General features: G+C 38.3%; 2 protein-coding genes and 1 long non-coding RNA gene across 3 annotated transcripts; 2 read left to right on the top strand and 1 right to left on the bottom strand.

Annotated features, from left to right (window-relative positions):
- The first annotated feature begins 1,081 nt into the window (after nucleotides 1–1,081).
- MAN1 (LEM domain-containing inner nuclear membrane protein MAN1) lies at nucleotides 1,082–3,198 on the top strand. The gene has a single exon (XM_014244438.3). It carries the CDS (start codon nucleotides 1,276–1,278, stop codon nucleotides 3,112–3,114), a length of 1,839 nt encoding a protein of 612 aa, XP_014099913.3. The 5' UTR covers nucleotides 1,082–1,275; the 3' UTR covers nucleotides 3,115–3,198.
- A 3,502-nt stretch (nucleotides 3,199–6,700) lies between these two features.
- LOC138857227 (uncharacterized) lies at nucleotides 6,701–24,270 on the bottom strand. The gene is made up of 4 exons (XR_011396290.1): nucleotides 16,011–24,270; nucleotides 13,160–15,770; nucleotides 7,180–13,096; nucleotides 6,701–7,107 (listed from the first exon to the last, which is right to left on the bottom strand). It is a non-coding gene; the product is annotated as an uncharacterized lncRNA (long non-coding RNA).
- Nucleotides 24,271–26,487: 2,217 nt separating this feature from the next.
- LOC138856937 (uncharacterized) lies at nucleotides 26,488–27,360 on the top strand. The gene has a single exon (XM_070107951.1). It carries the CDS (start codon nucleotides 26,488–26,490, stop codon nucleotides 27,358–27,360), a length of 873 nt encoding a protein of 290 aa, XP_069964052.1.
- The last annotated feature ends 234 nt before the right edge of the window (nucleotides 27,361–27,594 follow it).

The following is a 27,594-nucleotide window of genomic DNA, read 5'->3' as shown; positions in this document are numbered from 1 at the left end:
TATTTCTTAATAAAAAGTTTTGCCAACACCTGAAAGTATTTAACCGGCAGGATCCTTGCGAGAGAGTATAAAATGTTCTATTATATCCGAATATAGCCCTTCCTTACTTCTAAAATATTACTTTTTACATATTCGCTTTTGTTACTATTCTCTCGGTGTTGGATTAAAACGTGACCAAAGTCCATGCAGGTGCAGTTGAGAAAATTTTGAATTAAGAATAAAAATTTCTTAAAAATAGAATTTCCTTTCACCAAAATGCTTATAATTCTTCTCAGGAGATCATCCGCTATCCACTCATATTCATTTTAACTCCGAATTAGAGGCTTCCTGCAGAGTTAACCCCGTGCGTACATTTTCATACGAAATCGTACAGGTACCGCAGAGTGACAACTGAGCAAAGCCGTGTAACAGCTTCTTCTAACCGCAAAGAATTTATTCAAATACCCTTTTATTTAAAACAAGAAATGTTGTTAATTAATTAATGTTTTGTTAGAAAAAACATAGTGCGTAAAACCTGCTATAGTGTCCAGAACAAAGTTGCGCAAGCGTCACTCTAGAGGCAACTCGAGCTCCAAGTTGGTCATACACGGAGAGCGAGTCGGTGAAGGTATTGATGGCTTCACTGCGAATGGCGGTCAGTGCATGGCTAAAGTTCGTTGCATCCGAAGTCTGGTCGGCGTACTGTCCAATGTCGTCGACGTAATCAAGAACGGACCTCTTGATGTTCCTAGAAGGCGGAACAGTACCTGTTGTTCCTTTTTCTTTTATGGCGTTCCTTGAAAAGAGCGGTACACTTGTGACTAAATTCCAATTTCCAACCAAATTGTAAATAATTTTTTGAAACAGAGCGCGTTTACAGAAATGGGAAAATTTTCAATACGATGAGGAATTCCGAACTACGAGCCATATGCGTGTTTCCCGAACACGCGCTACTCCGTACTCTTCGTTCTTATTGATCAGTATCTCGCCAACAAATTACGAGGTGAGGCAACTAAAATCTCCTTATGAACCAGCTCTTATGTAAGAAAAACTTGATGTTCGGAACGCGGGAGTATTTTGCATTCCGATTCTGAATTTAATCGGGTTTTATTTATTGTTATCACGATTATACAAATTTGAATAAACATTGTCGATTTACAAAACTTTAAAATAAGAAGAATAATATTTAATATTTGAGGTAAAAGGTGGACGATGATTTAACGAACTATAAGAAAATCTATCAAAGAAAAGTAAAGCTTTTGTTTGTGAACATATTTCACCTAATAAACGTTAAAAATGATAAATGAGATTGAGCAACTATCCGATGCTGAACTGCAGGAGAAACTAAAAGCTTTGGGATTTCCTAAAGTAGCAGTAACTGAAACTACACGTGGGATTCTAACAAATAAGTTACTTAAATCTAAACAAAATGAAATTAAGGATACACTGCACGATATGAAGTTTAATAGTCTGTCACTAACAAAACATAGGCGCATATATAACCAAGAATTATCGAATTCATTTTCAACTAATTGTAAAATGATTATAAGAAATCATCCTCGAACCAGTTCGGCGTACTCCTTATACAAAAACGACTCGACACCAAATATTTGTTGCCATATATCTACGAATGTAGGTCATAACGTTGAACATAATTTTTCAAGAGATACAAACTATTCAATTCACACTTCGCCAGAACCAATTGGTACCACGTTTTCGGAACTTAAAAGTCATGAAGGAGTAGTAAGCAGATTGTTAAGCTTTCGTGACAAAACTTTTAGAAAACCGAAAGCATGTGAAAGTCATCAACAAGTCTGCTTATCATTGTCGAAAGGATCAAATAAGTGCTTAAATAAATCAAAACGTACATTTTACGATTTTATATCCTACGTTGGAACGCAATCGCGCCTGAACCAAAGCTTTAAGCCATATTTATTGGTTAGTTTGTTCGCAATGTTTTTTATTGTGTTGGCGTTAATTTATATATTGAAGAGTCCAAAAAATTTGGAAGTTGATAGCCTTCGAAATAAGTTAATAATTTGTGAGGAGAAAAAAAATAAAACGAACTGCATTCCAGCTATGTACATTGATGGTACAATTGACTTACTTAAATATATTTTGGAGATTCTACAAAATCAGTCCAAAAAATTCCAGTGCAACAATAAAAAGGTTGTTGTCGTCGAAACAGATATAATTAATTTTATGGACAAAATAGAATATTATAATGGAAGGCAGGGGTGGAAACTGAAATTATTCTATGCAAAAGTTCTTATAGAAGAAAACCCTCAATGGAATGTTGTAATAAATGAGGGCCAAACTGTAAGCTTTTCCTTAACCAATGAAAATCCCTCTTCATTTTGTAGATTCTACTTCAAAATTAAGAGCTTTTTTGTAATTATTGGCATAGGTACCGTAATAGTTACACTCTCGGTTTCTTTATATGTATTGTATCGTAATATAAAGGCGTGGAGATTAAATCGCTTTACTGTTATTGAACAGTTTACAACAGATATTGTAAATGAACTCATTTATAGAGCATCATTAAGTGAGGCCCCGGAAGAACGAGAAGTTATTGTAAATCATCTCCGTGATAAGTTAATACCTTTAAACAAGCGTAACGGTTATTTGAAATATTGGAAGGAGGCATTGAAAGTTCTCGAAATAAATGATAGCAGAATACAATTCGGACTAAAAATTTGTGATGGCACAGAATACCGCACTATGACATGGTTAAGCAATGCAAACTCTAATACACCAAATGGTTTACTTAAGAAATGGCAAAGTCCGGCCTTTGGTTATGCAAATAAAATTAGTAAACCTCCCACCTCATGCTTGAAAATTCGTCATATGTTTGATTCGACAGAATCAGAAATCCATAATTTAAAACAAATAATAGAGTCTGCTATAATAGAGAAAGTTGGAACCAGGTGTTGTATTCAAGAAATTCAAATTGATAAAAAAAGTTGCTGTGTTTATGTCCGTTGTTGCAGTGAATTTGATGCAGGAGTGGTTCATAACGAAATAAATGGCTGGTGGTTCGACAAGCGTTTAATTTCGATTAAGTTCTTACGTCTCCAAAGATACCTTACACGTTTTCCAGACAGCAAAACCTCCGTGTCTGCTCTATCGCAATAAAACGTGTTTGAAATTTGTTGCGATTTTATGTGTGTATATTCCTCAATTTATATATTTTAATAAAACAGCAATACTATAGTGTAATTATATATGTTTAATCAACAATTCTAATAATACAGTATTCGCCAGATATAAGCACTATCAAATATGCACGCAATTTTGTGCTTATAAGCGGGGAAAAAACCCGTTTAGAAGCACTGAGAGCGCTTATATAATATATGTATAAATACCCGGCATCATCGGTGCATACAACCAAAGTTTTCCTTTATGCCAGAACAAACCCTTTAATTGAATAAAAATTTATAATTTATTTTAAAAATTCATGATTACAACATGTCAGTCGCTGTAGCATTCGAGAATATAAATAAAGGAGAAGGAAAACTGCCCATTTTTTATTAAAATAACGTGTTGTTACAAGAATTTACGTATTACTAGAAAAAATTTGTTACTTTAGATTGAATATTCATTGTGTTCAATTTAAAATAATAGTGCTCAATATTTCAATTTCTTGAATAAATTTGTTTAGAGGCTTAAATTTTTTACACAGAACATGTATAAAATCAAAAACTTCTTTTTTGGGCGGCATAACTTGCACAGTTTGAACTTCCATCCCGTTCTCAGGCGTATCTTCCATCGAAAGTATTTTCGCAATTATGTTTCCCATAGCAATACAAGCCGTCGTCAAAATGGGTATAAAAGTTTCGTTAAGAAACTCAACGCTGTTGATCATGGTATAAGGGAGTAGGGAAAGTCCCATTAACAGTAGTTTCGCCACCTCTGAGGCGTACGTTCACAATAAAACCAACATGGCGGCCATGGTGAGTTAGGGTGGCGAGGGGTTAAAACGGGTTGCGCATAGCAGAAAACGCCTAAATAATTATTTATAAATATTTTAAATTTTGGTTATTAATTGATGTTTAATGCTAACAATATATAATATACCATGTTGATATAGGTAAATATGCGGCATATTTTTAAGCATTTTAAATAACTTATTAATGGGCAAACTGAAAATTCAATTTAACTATGAGTGGACGGGAAGAAATAACTATTGTAACAAAATTTGATACTATAAGTAATAATAATTTATATAATCAAAAAAGCAAAACTTATCATTGCCATACAAGTGATAATAATTCATTTAAACAATAAAGCAAAATTTGTTATTGTAATTATATCAAGAAATTTTACTAGTGCTCTAATTTAAGTATAGATTTATTTAATCACAAATTTTTTTTACGTTTTATATATCAGCAATTAATGGTGGATATATGTACAATAGTTTATTACAACTTTTGACATACCAAATTACCATATTATTATATAGTTCTTAGTTTAGTTTTTAAATATATAGACTTCTAAAATAAATTATTTTTTGAAGTTGCAATATCTTTATAGTATAAAATACGGTAGGCATATCAGGAAGTTGTCTCTGTATTTCAGCCTATAGCCATTATAATATGTACAATATTTTACATATAATTCTTTACATAAATCAATTACCATATTGTTCTATAGTTCTAAATTTAGTTTTCAAATATATAGACTCCTAAAATAAATAATTTGTTGAAGTTGCAATATCTTTATAGTATAAAACATTTTATAAGGGTAAATAAAATACGGTAGATATATTTCTTTTTTAAAAAGTATTATAAAATTAGCTTGCGCAACACTGTTATGCAATAATCAATAGCAATACTGGCATTTGAATTTATTAACAACTTTTAGTCAAACGCATTAATACACACCTGCTCATTGATAAAAATTCTTGTTTGAGCAGTTTTATCAGAAGCAATATGAAATATTCATTATTTTACGAAGATTGTATTGCAAATGTTTAAACATTGCCCTCAGTTTCGTTGAATAAGCATTTTCCGCATCCTGTTATTTGACATGGTTGCTTAATTGCACCTTACATTTTTCTGTGGTGATTATTTATTAAGTTACCACAGTTAAAAAAAGGCATAAATATATATCGTAATTACTCTGAAATTTGCCAATAATAGTCGCTTTTTTAAGAACATATATTAAAATAAACTTATTCTATTTTGAAAACATATTAAAGTTTTACATATAATCAATATTTTTTGGACAACTTTTTCATAAATTAAGAGAAAATAGCAAAATGCAACCATTTTCCGGTTAAAAGTCGGCCATCTTGGCTATCAATAGAAACTCAACCCCTAGGCGGACTTGACGTTTCTCCATGGACCCCTCTCAGCTGTAGCATTGTTTACATCCATCAACTGATTCTTTCTCTACTCCCCCTTTACGATGGTTTCAATAAACTTGCACTCTAAAGTTATTAAGAAAAGGATAAAAATTATTTGAAGTAAGTTAAATTAAATTGCCTACATCCTCTATTAAAAATATTACTTAGGTGGATTGCTGTGTATAAGTTGATTGATTTTGACAAATCTTCCATCATCATTCCTTGCTCAATTGTAATTATCTGCTTATGTGTTATTGCTTGACCATAATATGCCTTGAGCATGAATAAGGCAGTGGTTGAAAAAGAGAACTTAGAAGAACGAGAAGGTGCAGGTTCGACAGCGATCATTTGTAAAATTTATCAAGGAGTTCACCTCACACGCAGGGGGAACAAATAACATTTCTCGCTTTTATAACAGCGGTGAACATAACCAATCGGCGAATATTGAAGAGAATATAATATGTTTGCCAAACTGGGAATATTGATATGCCATTTGAAATATATTCTCTTTTATTGAACTATTATTTATTATTTTTTAAATTATTTTATGTTAATTCTTTTTTACTTTATTATGAGAAATATATCAAAATACTTTTAAATTATTACTAATAAAGTATTTTGATATATTTCTTAAAATAATTCATGTACTTGACACCATTATGGAGTCATAAAAGTACAGAATTGTGTTATGCCGTCGGCATTTTCATATCATGTGTACATGTAAAGAAATATGAAAGAAAAATATTTGCAAATTTGTTGCATGTAGAAACAACATACTTGTATGTATGTAGATATGAACACTCATTACATCATGTGAAATCTCCGTTGACACGGTCAACCAATGATCGAAGCTCACTTTTTTTGCTTTTATGTCAAAGGGTCAATCTATCGAAGGACTGACGCGACGACATAACGTCACAACATATTGTTGTTGGTAGAAAATCCGAGATGTGCCGAAAAATAAACGAACGCTCTCCGATTGTCACCGTATCCCTTGCCGCTCTAACAGCTTTGCCTACATATCATTGTAAATATGTATGTTTATATGTGAGAATGCATACATATTGACGCAGATTTTTGCAATTCACGGAAAAATATTTTAGAATTGTAAAATATTTTAAATCGACAAAAGCTTTGTGGCCACTTTTGTCACTTTTTTCTGTGTTTTGTAGGCGACTTAGCTTATTGCATGTGCGCCAGCGTTCATAGATAAAAATGTTGTGTGATTTACTACAAATTTAGGATTTGGCTGCCATATTGATTTCTGACGCTGCTCATGCTATTTGATATTTGAGAGAATTGTTATTTTTGTACAACAATGTTGGTATTTTTTCTATTGGGTGACATACTTACTGTTTTTTATAAAAGTTTCCATTAAACTTAGTATATAATTATTATTTTGATAATCTCGGTTGAACCACAAGTTTATTTAAAATTATAATAAAAATGTTATATAATATGTAATAGTATGATGTAGACGAGGGGAGCGTTGAGAATCCAATTCCGCGAAACGACTTTCGGTTGATGGCGACCAAAATCAGGAGGTATCGATATCCAACAGTTGTCAACGAACAGTTGCGCGTAAGATCGCTACCTTGTCGAATCAGGTGTACATGCGAATGTTGATGTGGCGCTCAGGCCCTTAGACGAAAACGAATGTAAAGATGGTATGTTGTGTTGTCCTGTGTGGTGTCATCTGGTGTGGTGTATTGGTGAGTATGTGGTGGGCATTATTAGGGGGCGCCAGTTTTTCCCGAGTAGAGTTATTTGTACGCATATATCTATGTAAGTAGATTTGTGTATGCATTACTTATTTTGCAATGTCAAACGCATATTTGTACATACATACTTACATATAGAGCAGTGCGCGCACATGTATTTTTTGATTAGCGATAATATCAAAGATTCTATTCCTCCATGTGTACATACCAAAGAATGCATACATAAATTATTAATTTTGTAAAAATTGATTGAAAAAATAAAATATATTTTTTTTCATAAATCAAATAATCGGCAACATTAAATTTTTGTCTGCACATCAGTAAATATGCAACACAGTAGCTGTACTGCTGCAATTATTACGTAGCTCGAACGCACCGTTTCGGAATTTTTAAGCTCTGTTAGCCGTCCAATCGAGCATCGTACAAAATTCAATTTGCACCTTCTTGTTCTTCTAAGTTCTCTGGTTGAACAATTGATGGGGTTTTTTAAGTGCGTTGGTTTGTATGGAGCAGCGTTGTCAATGATTAGAAAGACATTTTTTTTCGATGAATTAAAAAAAAAATGTCAAAGGGACTAAGAACAGATGCCCATATATCTTGGGTCATCCATGCTTTCTTCTGTAAAAAGTATAGCACTGGTAAAGTTTCCTTTTTAAAATTTTTTGGTTTCCCAATAATGTCATCCAATGCGTTGTATTGCGATCTTTTGAAGTATTGAATCCTTTTTAATTATCATTGTAACTAATTAATGTTGACGAAGGTAATGCCTTGAAAAATAATGCACTTTCGTCAGCGCTAAATATGTCTTTTGCGTCGTAATTTCTGATTAAATCAGGTAGTTGCTCGAAAAACTTTAAAGATTTGCCGATGCTCCCTCTCCATGAAGTTGTTTTACTGAAATACCTTCACGTTTCTGCCAACGCTATAACCCGCCAGCGGTGGGATTAAAATCCTTATTCATCTTAATGGCCAATTGCTTTGCTTTTTCACGGACCATATTTCCAGATATTACAGCGCCTGATAATCGCATTTGGTTAAAGCAAATGGTTGTAGCACAATCAATTTCCATTGAATTGCTGCACCGGTTGCGGTTTCTAACTAACATACTTTCATTTTCGCCCTATGGGAACTTCTGTTGCTACAATTGTATTACTTTACCCATACACATTTAGTGGCTAGTTAACAACAAACTTCAACAGTGCCAGTGCAGATGCAAACTCAGAAATCCAAATATTTTTTACTCTTGCAACATGTTGCTACAGAGTATATTAGTTTTGTTCACCTAACGGTTATTTGTATTGCCTGAAAATAATCCAGTTAGATATAAGGTTATATAGATATAAATGATCAGGATGATGAGACGTGTTGAAATCCCGGTGAGTGTCTGACCGTCCGTCTGTCTGTCTGGGTAAGCTGTTACTTGAGTAAAAATTGAGATATCCTAATCAACTTTGTCCACGTGTTCCTTTGCAAATTCGTAGATGTGCGGATCGCCTTTCGCCCTCCACGCCCATAACACGCCAAATCCGAGAACCTATAAAATGGTATAACTGTGCACTAAATTAAGATATAAAATTGTAATTTAATACAGGAGATTGCAGTTGTAAGTGGGCTAAAAAATTAGGAAAAATGGGCGTCACCCCGCCCTATTGTACTAATGGACATATTTCATAAACCACTAAGGCGATAACAACCAAAGTCGCCTAGGGGAAATTCTTTAAGAACCTACTCCCCATATAACGGTTTTGTTAAAAACTATTAAAAGCGCTATAAATCATTAACTAAAGGCTTCAAAGACATCAAAATTCACCCCCTATAGTGCCTTTAAGGTGTACCACCTTATGACTTAAAATTGTCCAACTCAAATCAAAACTGTTCCAAGCCCTAAGTTAACGAATATGTGGTACCTAGTTCCTATTCCGAACTTATTATCGAGAAAATTGGTCAATCTGTGAGATATATTATTGAAAACGGCAAAAATGTTTCCTTGATGGTAATATATCCTTGTGTCAAAAATGGGTTAAATCGGGTCAATACTTCCCTTAGCTTCCAGTTGAATCTATACCACATATATCGACTAATGTGCTAGTTATATTAATGAAATTGAGAGAGCATGTTTTTCTGACAACAGTGTATCCTTCTGCCTAAAATGGATAAAATCGGGGGGAAAATTGCCTTAGCCCCATGTACTCTGATACCATTATAAATTATATTAATGGTTTGGCGTCGTAATAGAATGAATTCCGATCCTTTAGTTGACCTTTTTCACATCAACTTATGTATGTAATTTATCCACTTCGGTTGTGTTTATATCACATGTATCTCATTTGAGGATGATTTTAGTAAAATTTTCGCTGAAGGAAAGTAAAATATAGTAATAAAACTAAGTGAGCCTATGATCTTCAAAATAAGTTAATATGATACCAAATTTGATTGTAATCTATTCACGATTTCTTCGAACAATGAAGCTGAACCCTTTTACTACATGTTTTAATATTTCCAACACCTAAGTATTTAGCCGGCTTTAATTCTTGCAAGAGTAAAAAATGTTCGGTTACACCCGTACTAATGCCTTCCTTGTTTGCTTTTATTTACGTTAATATAAAAGGACTCTATTAAATTTTTTTGTCAACTAGTTGATAAATAGCTGCACAAAAATCCCCCATAGTACATAGCAATTCCTTGATTGTTACAGATGTTATTTATATGTAAATATTTAATGTTATCATACAAAAAATAAGTTTAATGTTTTTTTATTTGTTATTCAAAGGCAAAACAAATATGACTGCATCTTTTAGTGGGCCGCAGGAAGCACTGCAGAGAGGAAAAACGAGAATGGATTTAATCTTCCATAAACACCGGTAAAACCTACAAGCAAGGGGAAAGACTTGTAGGGTGTGCAACAACAATGATTCGATATGCAATTATTTATATAAAAAGAGACGAAAAAAGGGGCACAAGGCGGATTCTTTCTGGGAATTTTTTATAAAAAGTCGTAAGATTACATACAAAGAAGGGGAAAGACTTGTAGGGTGTGCAACAACAATGATTCGCAATGCAATTATTTATACGAAAAAAGGGGCACAAGGCGGATTCTTTCTGGGAATTTTTTATAAAAAGTCGTAAGATTACCTACAAAGAAGGGGAAAGACTTGTAGGGTGTGCAACAACAATGATTCGCAATGCAATTATTTATATGAAAAAGACGAAAAAAGGGGCACAAGGCGGATTCTTTCTGAGAATTTTTTCATAAAAAGTCGTAAGATGTCTGTGGAGATTCGGAGCCAACAGAACAGAACAGTACCGTTATTAAATAAAATCATGTAGCACGACGCATTGAATTTGTAAAAGAACACATCACTTGACCGATTGAGAAATGGCGCAACTTCTTGTGGATCGACGAGTCAAAAGTGGTTCTATACAGCGGTAAAGGGTCCCGTCAGTATGTAAGACGCCCCCCTAAACTTTGAAGCGGTTCGAGTATCATGGTTTGGGGCTGTTTTGCTTATAAGCAAAATGTTATGATATCATTTGCTGAAGGGGGCATGCCGCTGTATTCCATTGACCCAAAACCACTCCTTTGCCACCCTACCGGTGTGCTTGTGCATTTGAAGATCTTTGAGCAGACGTCTAGAAAGCCGTGTGCCATGATAAACACGAAAACAACAACGAGTTGTAGACCGTACTGCAGCAAGCATGACAAAGCATACCACTGAAAATATTCCAGAGCCTCGTATATTCTATCAAGAGGCGTTGTGTTGCTGTTATCAAAAATCATGGCATACTTGGTAGTACTAAGATCTCGTATTGATGAAACTTGCAAAAACGGTCACTATTCCTTAAAAAAAATTTTAAAATTATTTTACTACTATTTAAAGCTCCCTACAATTTTCACACATAAACACATCTTTGTAAATAAACATGTCTTGCACCTATGCAAATCAAGAATTTTTATTAATAAACATAGCCTCTAAAATATGCTCCACTTTTGCATTTCAATGGATGTAAAAACTGTTTGGTATTTTCGCATAATTCAAAGATATGTAAAACTCCAACACCCACTACTACTTCACTGTTCGCAGCTTTTTTGTTTTTTTTTGTATAGAGGAGGAAATACATTTACGCATGTCAAGCTTAGGTGTTTCGCACTGGGTATGTCGGTCTTGAACATTAGCCTGGTGACTTGCTAATGTTAGTTCCGACTAAAACCTCCCCTTTCTTCCGGCCTCACATCCCCCCCGGAACCGCCCCTAGACATTACTTCGTGGGGAGAGGATTTAGCTACTGCTCTTCTTTCCGATAGCTAACATGTTATTTGTTCTTTCTTCTAGTTGTCTGGACCGCAAGTCTATGAGAAGTTCTGTTGCAAATATGCTGATGGCGTTCCAGGCAGTTTTTGATGACAACATTGTTTCTACTTTTGTCTCTGGTTGGATTATTCCATTTGAATTTGTTTCTAGTTCCTCGCGCAATCGTGTCCTGAAAGCATCTGTGCCAGATAAAAGTTGACCTCGCCATGACTCCGGTTCAGCCAAACATCAATCCGTGGTATTAGACGGTATGTTCATCTACCCTTCCCTTTGTAGTTGCTAACGCGCGATGCTCTTTTGCCTTAATCTTGTCCCGAGTTCAACAGCGCTCAGTGTGGTTGACCTTTTTCGATGGTAAAGGTTCTGTCTTTCCTCAGCAAGAACCCAAAGTAGCAGAGTTCCGGAAATAACGCATATTGCCTCCTCAGATATTGTGCGGAAGGCGCTGGCTACTCTTAAGGCACTCAGACGATATACTGGTCCAGCTTTTCGCCATGAATCTTGGGTGTCCAGCGCGTCTGCCCAGATGAATATTCCATAAGTCGGTACTGATGTGACTACTGATGACAGTAATAATCTCCGATTCTGCTTTGGACCCCAAACAATCGACATCAGTCGTAGTAAAGTAGCTCTCACTACTGATGCTTTGTTGGTCACATGTTCCAGTTGCTGCTTTCGCTGGTGCACTTTTTGTAAGTCAAGAACCATCGCGGATCGACTATAGTAATAAATAGCAGTGAAAATAGTTTTCTGATTTTGTTATTTAACGAATTTGCGTTAAACGCGTGATGGAAAAATCTGCGCGGATAAACGTGTTGCATCGTTCACGTTCGTACTCAGATTGACAGCGAGCGCAGGCCGCAGGTCCGCAGCGGTGGCGGTGCGCGCCAAAGACAAAGGAAGCCGACTTTGTTTAAACAGCGCCGATTTCTTTTATTCTCCGAGTCGCCGCCAATCTTCGTTAAACACAGTGTCGCATACAAACTATTTTCATAGGTACGATGTTATTTATAGTTTAAAAAAATAATGTAGACATGCCTTGACCTTGTAATAAATAAATAAATAAATAATGAGTTCAATACCATTAAATACTTGCAAAATATCACAAGAACATTATCTTTCCTTAGTATGAGACATGTATTTAAGTATAAGTATAGTATTAATATGTACTTTTATTAATTATGTAATGTTGTAGTTATTATTTAAGTATTGTGTTTATTAGTATGCTTAGATCTTTAAAACTGCGAAACGGATTTTGATGCGGTTTTTTTAAATAGATAGACTTATTCTTAAAGAAGGTTTATATATATAATACATGTAAGTACCACGGGCGAAGCCGGGGCGGGCAGCTAGTATTTTACTAGGTGTGCTGGAAGAAATTTCTTTTTAGAAATAATCTTTTTGTACGTGAAAAATAAACTATAAATAAATAAATAAGAATGACGTCAATTTCGAAACACCCCCCCATCTATCATTTACCGTCATCCGCAACCTCCTTGGCCATGTTAACAACCAGATTGATTTTCTGCTAGGAGTGGATCGACAACTGCTTCAATTCTCTGATGAATGAAATGATGGATGTTTTTAAGATGTAAGGGATTTCGTCCAATTTCGGCGCTTTATTATTCCCGACGCGGTTACAAGCTTCCATCAGTTCTTCTCTCGTGACAGGTGGAATATTCTCCAGTTCGTTCTGTGTTAACACGTAGTTAAAGACGGGGAAAAAGTGCAGCGATTTTCTGTAAGAGTTGAGGACACGTCGGTGACGGCATTGGCTGCTATTTCAAGTGCATCATAACTACCTTATAAGGTCTTCCCCACAAGTCCTTGTCTACCTGAGCTTTTTGCAGCAGTTCTTCTTATTATTTTTGATGGCTTTGTTTAGGGATCGACGAGCTTTTTTGTACTCTGCGATCAGAAGAGCGCTGATGTGCAGTGCACCGAGGGTCTTAGTGCCACGTTTACCTGGCATAGTGTGGTCACAAGCTTCAATTCCCGTACTGTCTGCATAAGTAAGTCATGCGCAACTTCACAGTGATTTATGTTTATCTGCAGTATCTTCATGCTCGTTTGTCCGTTATCTTCTTGAGTGCCTCTTGGAAAACCGGGCATCGATTAGAGCCGGCCTGATGAGTTATATCCGTTGGGACGGGTTTTTCAGCACATAGCAAACAGTTTGCCGTGTTTGGACATCTAGCTACTTGGTGCCCTTTTCGGCCGCACTTAATGCACAGTTCCGATCGGTTAACTTCACTCATGCATTGGACGGCAACGTGTCTATAGGGCCAACATTTGAATCATCGTCGTGGCCTTTTTACTGTTCTAATCCTGCAGTTAACCCCTATCCTGACTTTGCTTATTTCTTCAAGAACTTTTTCCGCTATTGCTGCTGGCAGTGTCTTTAGCACTGTCTGAGTTTCTCTGTAGGCTGGACGGATTTTGATGGCATCTTTCTGTATCTCGCAGCCATCTCCAGCTTTCCTTCTCTTGTAGGGCTACCTACACGTCGTTTTTTGACGTCGGATCATCAAGATCTGTTACCGACGTGGTCCTTGGATAAAGCCGTATTGATCCTAGAGAGTATCTCGGCATACATCACCTTTTCCTTTGGGCAAATGATCAACGCTTCCGTTCTTAGCTGATCTTCGCGATTTTCTGGGTGTTGGCTTTGGCAAAGACTTCTGATGTTTTCCAAGGGGCTTGTTTTTACGTATCTCCCTCTTTTCATTTCTCGATAGCAATTTCTTCCAGTCCGGCTTCTTGTCGTTGACGATGCTCTGTTCGGACTTTTTAGGATCATCCTTCTTGTGTTGAGGGCTACGTTTCAAGTCCTTCTTCTTGCTAACTTGGCTGTCCGGTAGATCAGGAGAGCTTCGCTCTTTCTTCTTTCCAGATCTAGTTCCACTTGCTCCGTTGTCTCCATCAACCGATACAACGTCACCAACGACTCCAGTGTCCAGCTCTTCTTCTGGCTCTACTGTTATTGCCCTTACTTGCTGTGAAACCATCGTCTGGTGTTTGGCTTGCTCTTGCATCTCCAGCTTCTCGCGTTCTTCGAAAACCCCTTCTATGCTTGCCAGCAGATTTTTGATCGACTTATTGACATTGCCTTTCGGATCAGCAAAACCCTCTCAGGTCTTTAATCAGCTTCCCCAAGATGTCCAAAGCTTGCTGCTTTGTTATTTCTGGGCCAGGTTCCAATGCTGCCTTTTCGTCCATTTCCTGAAATTCGTTCATCTCTTGGAAATGACAAGATCTACATCAGTTTCTTCTTTTCGTCGTTTTGTTCGAGCGCTGCTTGGTGGACAATTTGTCCGCCTTCTCTACTCCTACTTTCTTGCGTATTTTTTAAAATTTTTTTCATGTTTGTTCCCACGAGCACGGGGGAAATGTATGTCCTCTCCAGCAGAGGCCACAGTTGTACTGGAGTATTTTCGAATCCATGTAATATTTTAGTAATTTGTCCAAAAGCCATTAGCTTTAATCATTTTAGTTAAGCGATTAAGCATACTTTCAATTGCCAATTATTTGCATAAATTGTAAAAAGTGACAGAAGAACGTGATACTGTTGCAAGTGTTGCCAGAAATTTACGCAGAACGTGATATTTTGACAAATTTGCAACACTGCTGTCTTAGTAGATAGATTAGTTTAGAGGTATGCACCGCCCTCCTTCCCCCTAAGTCATATCAACTCATCTAGCCCCAGCATGTTGATAAAATCCAATATTCTGCTTGGTGCTTGTGAAGCGCTACGATCCCTGTTTGGAAATATGGATCCCAGGGCCTTAATTCTGCGTCTGCAGACTGCTGTGCAGTCCAGCAGCAGATGTTCTGGGGTTTCCGGCTCCATGTCAAGAACCGGCAGTTTGCAGAAGAGACTAAGCCTATGTTGCATAGATGCTTACTGAGCACGCAATGGTCGAAGTAGAACGCGACAAGCAGCCGGAATTTGTTCCTCGGGAGATTGATTACGCCTTTAAACCGTCTGAGGTCGTAACTCCCCATTTGCAACCTGGCATGGCGCATGCCTTGAAGTTGTTGCCTATACCTCTCCCTGCCCACTCTTTCCTCCCTACGGAGCAGCTCCTTAATGGTATGTGGGTATATGGTTCTGGTCCTACCATTTTTGTGGAGGCTTCAGAGCGGGCCAACTCGTCAATCAGTTCATTCCCGGCTATATCCCTGTGGCCAGGCATCCAAATAAGGTGCACTCGGTTGTGGTCTGATAGGCTGTTCAGCCGTTCTATGCACTCCTGCACTAGAAGCGATCTGACCTAATAGGCAGAGATCGCTTTTAGTGCCGCCTGACTATCGCTGGGTATGGCAATACTTTTATTGCGATTGCCGCGTTGGAGGTTTATCTCTATACACCGACTTATAGCATAGACTTCGGCCTAGAAAATGCTAGGAAAGCTTCCATGAAAATAGTAATAGTAGTAATAGTTGTAATATAAGTATATATTTACAAAAAGGGGTAAGTATAATTCATTTTGTTAAATTATGATAAAAGATTAAATTATGGTAGAAGATTAAGGTGATTATTTTAACTAGTATTATTAGGGTAAGTATTTTATATAAACTATAAACCTAATAATTATAGTTCAAATCTTTATTATTACAATGTATAGTATCTTAATTTTAATAAACTCGTACCTTGCCGTCTAACCTTTCTGCGGTTGCGACGAATCGTCCTAGTTGGCACTTGTGCTGGTGGTAGTGATCACAGAGAATAACCGATTAGGAGGTGTGCTGGAGGTAGTGATTCACCGTCGTTGGGGTCCTGGCTCAATACTGCTAGGGGACGCTAATTCAAAATGGCCTCCACTTCGGCCAGTAGAGTTGAGAGCTCTTCCGCTGTAAGTTGAGCGTTGCCGAGTGCGCGAACCATCAGATACTTGGTGGACTTCACCGCCGCCTCCCATAATCGGCCGTTTTATAAAGCCGAAGGCAAATCCTTGTTTGGCGGCGAATCCCAGGTCTGGAGCTTGCGCGAGAAATGGCTCCTTCAGCTCGCGCAGCTTGCGGTCGGCGCCGACGAAGTTGGTTGCGTTGTCGTTTAATTTTTTCTGTGGCACCCCTCGGCGACCAATGAACCTTTTTAGGGCGAAAATAAAATAATTAGTAGGTAAGGCCGAAACCTGCATTTGAAATGAAGCAAACGAAAACTGCTATATATGTTTTTACGGGTGGTCGTATTTTTGAAGTTGTATATATTGGACCACAAAAATCTACTCCACATATAGGAGAGGGTCGTAGCGCTCGAAGTCTTCTGACTGGTAAATTTCCCATTGTTTGGGTTTGCAACTTTGGCTTGCAATGAAAGTAGTGTGTACAGTTTCTTACGATTCTAATGCATGGTTCTCTGTCATTAATCAGCCATATGCGTTTTCGGAGTAGCGCAACCAACGCTTTTGCCCCAGCGTGGTGATTTCGAAAGTGCAGGATCCGTAAATAAGTGATAGCGAAGTGCGAATTTTTTTAAAGTAATAATGGGAATTTGGCTACTCGGATTAATTTGAATAAAAGCGACTTATTCGAGTACTCAAGCAACAATGGATTAAGTTTTTGCAAGTTTGCGGGTAGCGTGGTACCCTTTAGTCAGTTTTTGGATTTCATTCGCAGCATACGAAGCAATTTTTGATGAGAAGAGATTTTTTCGAGAAGGTCTATTATTGCATTTTTTTCACATGTGCAGCTAGTGGGAAAGTATTTTTCTTCTTTTCGAATGCTTCGTCTTCTGGAGAGTGCTGGAAGTGAGTGTTAATTGGCCACAAAGCGGGGCCTTCTAGGAGGAACTGTGGACCGCCAAACTATATCGAATTATTCAATCGAATTAATCACTATATTTGCTACAAAGGTTAGTAATGTGGATGGCTGTGTTTTAATCCAATGCAACACGATTTCAGAGTCCGACTTGGTCCTCAGCGGAGCCACTCTAGACTTTGCATTAAACAGTATACATTTGATACCACTAGCAGATTGGCTTCGTATGTATATGCAGCATCCGTACGCTCTTATTGAAGCGTCGGAGAAGCCATGTATTTGGCAGATAGCACTGGACTCTAGGTTTACGTACCGAGGAATGCTAATAGATGAAAGCGGAAGTAAGTTGGCTTTTTGCCAGCTAGTGTCAAGGCGCAATGAAATCGACTCACTCCAATCTAGCTTTTGGATCCAAAGCTTTTGCAATAAGATTTTTGATTTGGTGACTAGTGGCGCTAATAATCTAAGGGGATCGAAAAGGCAAGCAGAGACTGACAATATGTTTCGTTTAGTGCTTCGAGGATAAATCAATTTGGCATCCAACACAATACGAAACAAATTCTCTTTCGGCAACCAATGGTACCATAGTGTTTTAGTTGAGTTTTTGTCATTGAAGCTTAATGACTCTTCAGTGCAGTCACTGTCGAAAAATTTAGGGTGGTTCAAAAACCATTTCATTAGCGCTCGCTTCTCTGGCATAAGGGCGTCTAGGAAGCTGAACTTGCGTTGAGTCCCTGAATCTTCCTTAGCTGCACCTGTGCTTGTGTTATTATCTTTGTCCGTCTTCGTTCGCTGTTGTTGTTGCCTTGTTCCGCTGGGTGTTGTTGTGTTTGTTGTCGGTTATTTATTCATCTTGTTCGTACGACCTTAGGCTCGACATGGCGAGTCGTCGGGTCAGCGTTTGTATAGGGGAACACAAAAGTTCTGTGAGTTTCTGTGAAAAATCTTGAGTTTCTAGCTGTACAACTCCCTCTTCATCCTCTTTGACCTTGAATACCCATTTACATTCAATATGTTCTCTTTTCTCAGGTATATCTGCCAGTTCCCAAGTGCTGTTCTTCTGGTGTGACTTCAACTCTTCTTGCTTGGCGACTATACATTTATTTCTGTCTTTGCCTGACATGAATTTCTCATAATCTTTGGTGGCTTTTCCATGAATGAGCGGGCTTTTCTTTCTGCAACTCCCCTCCATTTGGGTGAATTTGACACGGTCAATTGCGCTGTGATTCCTTCTTTTTTGAGATACTCCTTGAACTGGATTTTTGGTTTTTTTAAACGTGGTTTTTGTCATTTCAACAAATACACTGAATGACTCTTGCACGTTACTCTTTTCCGTATATAATAAGGCATCCTTCTATTGCTTCTTGGACTTTGCCAATTCGATTCAGCAACTGCACTTTCATAATTTACATAAATTTTATTAATTGAGAATTAAAAATTTATATAATATATATATCTTATATGTTGCTTTTGATTCAATGCTTCGGGCTTGGGCCAATTTAGAAAATTTGTTTATTGCTTTCTTTACCATATGTCGTTTGGTTGAGTAGATGTCAATATGGATGAATGGAGTTTCTTTAAGCTCTGGATTAGGTGATTAAAGTTCGCCCATTAAATCCTTGGTTGTATAAAGTTTTATTATTTAAGGGTTAACGTATTTTTTAGGTATGCTTTTAGTTCGTAAATTTGTAGGCGGTTTTGGTTGCATTGAAAAAAAATGGTTAAATACGTAACAAGTCTCAAGCGTTTTTAAGAAAAAGACTGTACTATGAAATTACCAATTGCCTGTACCGAAAGTCAATTATATGTGTGAGTATGCGACCGGTTTTTATACAATAACGGCGAAAAATAGTTGTAATGTCTGCATGAATTTACAAAGAGGGGTAAGTATAATTCATTTCGTTAAATTATGGTAAAAGATTAAGGTGACTATTTTAACTAGTATTATTAGGTTAAGTATTTTATATAAACTATAAACTTAATAATTATAGTTCGAATCTTTATTATTACAATTTGTAGTATTTAAATTTTATTAATCCGTACATGGCCGTCTGGCCCTTCTGCGGTTGCAACGAATCGTGCTAGTATTCACTGCTGCGGTGGTACGTTGTCTTCGTTAACGAGGACGAGATCGCCGGGCTGAAGGTTGCGTTTCGAGAGCAGCCATTTGTTGCGCTCCTGAAGGCCCGTCAGGTATGTTTTGGACCACTGCTGCCAAAGCTGTTGCTTCAGAAAAGTTGCCATCTCTCGCAGTGACGAATTGGCTCCGTTGGCACTTGTGCTGGTGGTAGTGCTCACAGAGAATAAATGAGGTGTGCTGGAGGAAGTGCTTCACCGTCGTTGGGGTCCTGGCTCAATGCTGCTAGGGGACGCGAATTCAAAATGGCCTCCACTTCGGCCAGTAGAGTTGAGAGCTCTTCCGCTGTGAGTAGAGCGTTGCCTAGTGCGCGAACCACGAGATGCTTCACCGCCGCCTCCTTCTTCGGCGGCGAATCCCATCAGGTCTGGAGCTTGCACTAGAAACGCCTCCTTCAGCTCGCGCAGCTTGCGGTCGGCGCCGACGAAGTTGGTTGCATTGTCGCTGAATTTTTTCTGTGACACCCCTCAGTAACCAATGAGCTTTGTTAGAGCGAAAATAAAATAATTAGTAGGTAAGTCCGAAACTAGTTCTAAATTTAATGCTTTTGAAGTGAAGCAAACAAAAGCTGCTATATACAACTTTTATTAAAAAACGAATATTATTACAATATTTTTTTTTTTATAAATTTATTGGTTGCCTTCAAAATAGTCTCCTTCCGCCTGAATACAACGTTCTGCACGTTCAAGAAGGTTATCGAATGACTTTTTTAGGTCATTTGTCGGTATAGCGTTGAGGATGGCGGTCGTCGTCTTTTGGATGGCATCAGCGTCAGCATAGCGGTTTCCTTTCATGGCCGAATGTAGTTTCCCAAACAAATAAAAATCTCAGGGTGAATGTTGAATTCTGAGGTCTTTTTCGTGTTGTTTCAGTGTGCGGGACAAATCGAGCACAAAACTTTCTGAGGCCCAAATTTTCTGTCAAAATACGATAAATCGACGCTGCGGATATTGATATATATGATGATTTCGGCTCTTTTTTAATGATTTCACGCACAACTCTCGTGTTTTTTTCGTTCACAACATCTTTTGGCCGGCCGGAATGTTCGTCGTCTTCCAAGTCCTCCCGTCCCTCTTGAAAACGTTTAAACCACTCGTGAATACGGCTACGGGATAGATAATCATCGCCTCAAACTTGTTTCATCATTTGATGAGTTTTGGTAAAAGTTTTACCAAGTTTAAAACAAAACTTATTGTTGGCTCTTTGTTCGATGCTCATTTTCCGACCGACACTACAAATGTAATGTCACATGTAGCGCGATATCTCAGTTGTTATACAAGTCAGCTGTTATATAAATTTTATACGACAACAACACAACACTGAAGAATACACAATTGAGGGATAACAATTTCAGACAGATGGCGCCACTAGAAGTTTTTAGTCAGTTTTTGGATTTCATTCCCAAATTCCGAATGTTGAACCACTTAAACAATTTTCAAAAAAATCAAGTGTAATTCGTCTGATTTTAGATCCGTCCCACAGCAGGCATTTTTGGTCGTCTAACCCACAGAAGCATTTTTTTCGATAAGGTCCATTATTGCATCTTTCACATTTGCAGCTAGTGTGAAAGTAGTTTTCTTCTTTTCGAATGCTTCGTCTTCTGGAGAGTGCTGGAAGTGAGTGTTAATTGGCCACAAAGCGGGGTCTTCTAGAAGGAACTGTGGACCGCCAAATTATATCGAATTCAATTCAATTCGTCCACGTTGCAGCCCCGAGACACTTGATCCGCAGGATTTTGTCGCCAATATACATTGTCAGTCAGTTCTTGAATTTCGGACACTCTATTTGCTACAAGGGTTTGTAATGTGGATGGCTGTGTTTTAATGCAGTGCAAAACGATCTCAAAGTCTCTCCAAAATGTAATTTTCTCGAATCGTCGACTCATCATAGGCGCTACTCGTGATATGTTTACGGGAAGATGTACTGTTTAGAGCTCGAGACGCGGAAGAGACTTGGTCTTCAGCTGAGCCACTCTAGACTTTGCAGTAAATAGCATATATTTGATACCACTAGCAGATTGGCTTCGTTTGTATATGCAGCACCCGTACGCTCTTATTGAAGCGTCGGAGAAGCCATGTATTTGGCAGATAGCACTGGAGTCTAGGTTTACGTACCGAGGAATGCTAATAGATGAAAGCGGAAGTAAGTTGGCTTTTTGCCAGCTAGTGTCAAGGCGCAATGGAATCGACTCACCCCAATCTAGTTTTTGGATCCAAAGCTTTTGCAATAAGATTTTTGCTTTGGTGACTAGTGGCGCTAATAATCTAAGAGGATCGAAAAGGCAAGCAGAGACTGACAATATGTTTCGTTTAGTGCCTCGAAAATTATTAAAATTGGCATCCAACACAAAACAAAAAAAAATCCTCTTTCGGCAACCAATGGTATCCTAGTGTTTTAGTTGAGTTTCTGTCATTAAAGCTTAATGACTGTTCAGTGCAGTCACTGTCGACTAGGCATAATGTGCTAGTTACAGAAGGAGGAGGACTTAGACTGCTGACATATTTACCAGACACAATCCACCCTAAAAGGGTTTTCTGTAGCGTTGGTTGATTAGCGCTAACAGATCTGCACTCAATAAGATTTCAATCTTTTTTGATTTATGGAATTCTGGATCCGTCAATTCATAATTGTGCGGAATTTTCTAGCTTGGATGATTAGCCGAAATACACCGCATTATCCAGAAATCCGCCAAAAATTCGTAATTATTTACCCGCGACTTAACAAACGCTTAAAGTTTTGTGTTGGCGTCGAATCCGCAACTTCTGTCCTCAGTTCTCCGTCATAAAGTTGACTTGGAAGGCTGAGCCCAGCAACGCTCTCGCAGGCACGTATTCTCCATAACTGGTCGTCACTTAAATAACTGCTGTCGCAAACATTACCCGATCCGGTGCAACAACGTGTGATGGGACCGGTTACATACACGACATCGATCCGCTCTGCACTTAGATACAGTATATCCCTTACGCAAATAATTTATGCATAAGGGCACAGATTTCACAAACTCGAACCTTTGTTGTACCGGAAGCGCCTTGAAAGTGGGGCAAGCAGTTAAATGGTGCTCCTTCGACTTGTACTGTTGACACGTTGTCTGCTTTGTATTTGCAACAACTAAAGCTGACTTCATCCTGTCCATGTGTTGCTGCTTCATGTGATTAGTGCTGTTTGTGGCTACGGGTTTCGCCCTCGAACACACCGCTCCTTCTGCTGATAACTGCTGAAATCTTCTATTCAAGGTGGCTTCACAGTCCTTCCATAATGGTAACTGGTCGTTGTCAAGTTGTTCTTCCCACTTGGATCGGGTGGCAGAATCAACCTTTGTCATGATTATATGTATATTAATATCGTTTGTTATTTGTTTCTCATCGCCAAGCGACAGCAATGAGACACTTCATCGATCATCGCGCGCAGTAAATGTGCTGATGGCTTTGGGATAGTTGGCAGCTCGAAAAGTTTCGAAATTGTATTGAAAAATATCAAACATTTATTATCGTAAAACTTTTTGAGACTTGCCAATGCCTTTGGATAATTTTCATTCGACTTTTGAAACGCTTTTACTGTTCCCAGAGCTTCTCAAGATAGACAATTAACCAAGTGGTTTAATTTATCAATATCTGGGATATTTAGATCATTATGAACCAAGCTCTTAAACAAACACATGAAATGTTGAAATTCCGAAAGTTCTGTCTTGAATTTCGGCAAATTCATTTTTGGGAGTCTTGAGTAGTGAGCCGTTACGAAAGATGTTCCGCCAATTTACGTTTTATTTTTGGCTAAAATAGTTTTAATTATTGATTTCGTTTCATCAATCTCTTCAATTTTAGATTAGCATTTCATTTACTTTTCACTGTGTGAATTTAATATGTCGCGCCAACATTCCAATTTAATTGGAACTAAGGACATGGTTTTTTCCAGAAGACCCGTTTTAATACGTAAAATGCTACTTTTCGCCACCGTCCTTTGACGCTTTAACGACGCTAAACTCCTTACTTGGAAAAAAGTTGGCTATAGTTTTCTTTGGCTTGCTTATTTTGGCTTTTTGAATTAAAATTCACGATAAATTGAAAAACTTTGGAAACAGAAATAAATCTGGAAATATTAGGAATCGATTGACAAGAACGAAAAAAGATATCACTTCCCAATTACACGAAAAGCAAAGAAGAAATAAACTCAAAACAATCCCAGAACCCCTTCACATGCACTTCAATACAGTATATATGTATATAACATGTGTGTATATATAAGGTAGGTATATAATATTATATAATTGTATGGGAACATAGGAGTGCCAAAAACTGAACGGGTGCGTTTGATTTGTGTTAATTTTAATGTTAATTCGGCTGTTTGCCGGCGTTTACGTTCCTTTGGATGGCAGTGGAGTGATGGCAGCAGCGGAGTGATGGCAAAAAAAAACGGTTTCTATTTATACCGGCACTTTAAACGGTCCGTTTAGTTTTATACGGCACTTTAAATGGTTATTTTTAACTCTGAAATACTGTAAGTTTTAATTTTTTTGGTTTAATTAGACCAAACCGTCTTGTGTTTTCATTTGTGCACATCAGTGTACTGTAAATCACTTCGCGCATTTGTACGTATGTATGTATATTTTTATTTATTATTTTTCGTACACTTATTCGTTTTTTCTTTAACTAGAACGCTTTATGTATGCCTACTTTTTTTTTTTTTTGTTTTTTAGGTATCTGTTCACTTTTAATAAAAGTAATTTTTAACTTATTGCACCTCTTCACCACTTCACTTTATTTTTTTTTGTTTTAAACTATCACTTTATAATTCTTTACAATTTTGCGTATGTGTATTTCTTGGTTAATTTTGATCACCTTTTTATTTATTTAAAGAACCTGTATTTAAATCAAATTTGTACTTTTATGTTACTGTTTCCTTTATATGTAAGTTTTTGCATTTGTTTGGTACTATTTGTTTTGGTTTAACACATTTTTTTAAACATTTATTTCCCCGAAAACCGAACAACGAGAAAGGCACAGGCCATTGATACCGAAAAGGTAAATCAATGTAATATTAATTTTGCAAAAAATTGGTTTGTATACTTTCAAAATTTAGTCACGCGCATGTCCCTGCTCAGGCGCCATGAAAGATTAAAATATGGTTAAAGATTATATTATGGTAAGATTAAGGTGAGTATTTTAACTAGTATTATTAGGGTGAGTATTTTATTTAAACTATAAACACAATTTTAATTTATAGTATTTTAATTTTAGCATCGGAGCTTCGATGTTAGGTATTAATTCGTGACTTGAGCTTTCAGCGCTGTGTAGAAACAATGGAATTGATTTGTTCTGTTGGTATTCTTGAGTGTGCGTCGGCTACTACATTATCTTTCCCTGGTTTATAAAAAATTTCATAATCATATTGTCCTGGATAGAGAATGTTGTCAAATATATTTAAACAATCTTATCATTGACCATGCTGAGATACTATAAAACAAACGTTTTTATATGATTATGCATTCACATGCAATACGCATAAACTCACAACAATACAAACATATTTATTTAAGATACACAATTTATAGAATTGTAAACTAAATGCGTACGCACAAGAACATAAATATTTAGTCATAAATTTGTAAATAAAAAATCATATCGCAAAATATAATGTGAGAACAAAATATTCATACGGAATTTAGCCCACACAACGCATGAAGGCGCACCCTGTTAAACAAATACAACTTTGCAAGAGGATACAAGAAGAAGGAAAAACGAAACATAGCAAGCACTTATACACCATATGGTAAAATCACGCCACGGAAACAACACAATAAGTATTGGGCTGCAACGGGAAAACCACGCCATTCCTAGCAACACACGCCTTTCTAAAGCAACCACAAGCGTCAATGCACGCAGCAGTACATCGTCGTCTAAGCCCACACGAGCGCCGGCAGAAACATCCGAGCGTCGTCGTCGTAGCACACAGGCGCGTCAACGCACGCAGCGGTTGAATGTCTCGCAGTGAGTCGATCCTCTGACCTGCTCCACGCTTGGTATCGCGGCCACTGCCTCTGCCCTCCGTAATTCTGCGTGATAGTGACGCGCTAACGGGCCACGCAAACCGCGGTAATCTGCCAGAGCGCCAACCCAGGTGACGCCAATACAACGCGGAAGACACCATTTTGTACAGTAAAGTAAACGCAGGAGAAATTGTAGATGTATGGAAATTTAATAATACGATTTGTAAAAGGCCTCACAGCTTAAAAATTTATTGTAACGAACCCTGGATACGGCGAGTATACCTCAGCAGATCACAAGATGCAGGGACAGCAAAAAAAAAGCTTCGTTACAATTGGCGCCCGAACAGGGACCTTTGAAATGGTATTACATCAGGAGGAGATTTAACATGAAAAATGACAGATCTTATTTGTATGTGGTTGGACAACGTATCTAAGGAGCAACTAGTCTCCTCCGCGGAAAATTGGGGCGTTGACCACATAGGGACCTCGCGGGAGATTCGGAAGCGCGTAACTGCACTGGCAGCTAAGGCGCACGAGGCTTCCGAAATACACGATAAAACGATATTCGCGGAATCATCACGACGACAGCTGCCACCAATAATCATGCCGAATAACAGCATCTCACCTCAACACAACCAGATAGTTGCAGTCGCACCTATTATCGAGCCGGCGAGGAAGTGGTCCGTAAAATACAACGGCGAAAGAGACCCATTGGCGTTCATCGAACGATTGGAAGAGCTCACCGAATTATACATGATAGACACAGACCTTCTTCCAAGAACCATGCCCGAGTTACTGAGCGGTACCGCTCTCCAATGGTTTCGCAACAACAACGAACATTGGAGGAGTTAAACTACCTTTAAAAAACGTTTTTGCGTTTCTTTTTACCAGCACGTTACTTCGAACGCCTCGAAGATGACATACGGCAACAGAGAACACGTGCGCAAAAAATATAAACACTACGTTCTCGCTATGCAGAATCTAATGAGGAACGCTGAATATAACCAGGAACAGCGATTGGAAAGAAGCTTTCGAAATAGCCACACCGATTATCAACTCTATATTCGGAGTCGAGATTTCGAGCTTTCAATACAGCTTATCACGTTGGCAGAAGAGTACGAAGGAATCCAAGAACGACATCGACGAACAGTAGAGACATCTCACCGACAACAGGGAAACGGCCGAGGGTTCAGCCAAAGAAAAGGCGCGACGGAAACACAGAACTCAGCGACGAACCAGCAGTAACTATGCGTCAGGACCGCGGCCGGTTAAACGCCTTATTCAAGCTTGGCGGAGAACCGGCGGAAGCCGTCATCGACATCGGCGCCTCAAAAAGTTTCGTATGGTCACAAGTTGAAGAACGTATGGACGCAACCGGGAGTGGTAAGAAGGTAACCGTAGCCAAGCAAACACAAATGGCCGACGGCACCACCAGCAAGATTGACGACGCCGTAAAGACTAACATCCAACTAGGACAGTCATCGCTCCAAGCAGTATTACATGTTATGCCCGGTACGATTGATGACGTCATACTCGGATTAAATACACTAGGGAAAATGGGAGCTAGGGTGTGCCGCAGAGGTCACCAGGTAGTGCTGATAGCGCCGGATGCTCAGCATTTAGCGGCCTTCTACACCATGCCATCAGAAATGGTAGACAATGCAACCCCAACTACACCAGATAGCCAACTATTAAAACATCGGAGAACGAAGCGCAACGAAAGACGTAAACTAAAGTGCAGGAGGATCAATAGAGTCGAGCCTAGATCGACCACCAGCCAGAGAAACGAAGCAGTGCACATACGCGACTTCTTAGCGAAGGAGCTTCGAAAATTCGAAACCATGAGTGGAGTAACGACAGTGGCGGAGCATAAAATCGCTATGACCGACAACCGCCCCATCAAGCAACGATATTTTCCACGAAATCCAGCGATGCAAGCTATTATCAACGACGAGATCGATGAGCTGCTTTCGAAGGGATGCATCGAACCGTCTCACAGCCCACATAGCGTGCCGATTGTATTGGCCCGAAGGAAGAACGATAAGTGGCGTTTATGCGTGGATTATCGGCAACTCATCGAGCGTTGTCAGTGCCCGACGCATACCCCTTACATAGGATAGAACACATATTAGACAAGTTACGACAAGCAATATATATAAGTAGTCCGAACCTCAAGAACGGCTACTGGCAGATACCTTTAGAGCACGGCAGCCGCCCATACACAGCCTTCACCGTACCTGGGCGTGGCCTATTCCAATGCCATTCGGATACATTCAGCACCTGCGACGTTCCAGAGGGTACTTGACCAGGTCATAGGCCCTCAGATGGAACACATACAGAATTTACGAAAGGTA

The sequence above is a fragment of the Bactrocera oleae genome, chromosome 4 (genome assembly GCF_042242935.1).
Source record: "Bactrocera oleae isolate idBacOlea1 chromosome 4, idBacOlea1, whole genome shotgun sequence".
Lineage (NCBI taxonomy): Eukaryota > Metazoa > Arthropoda > Insecta > Diptera > Tephritidae > Bactrocera > Bactrocera oleae.
Note: the sequence above shows the minus strand (reverse complement) of the source record. Positions and strands in the feature narration are given on the sequence as shown.

What these genes read in the sequence shown, in the direction of transcription:
- MAN1 (XM_014244438.3), top strand. Translation starts at nt 1,276, where the DNA reads ATGATAAATGAGATTGAGCAACTATCCGATGCTGAACTGCAGGAGAAA.
- LOC138856937 (XM_070107951.1), top strand. Translation starts at nt 26,488, where the DNA reads ATGCGTCAGGACCGCGGCCGGTTAAACGCCTTATTCAAGCTTGGCGGA.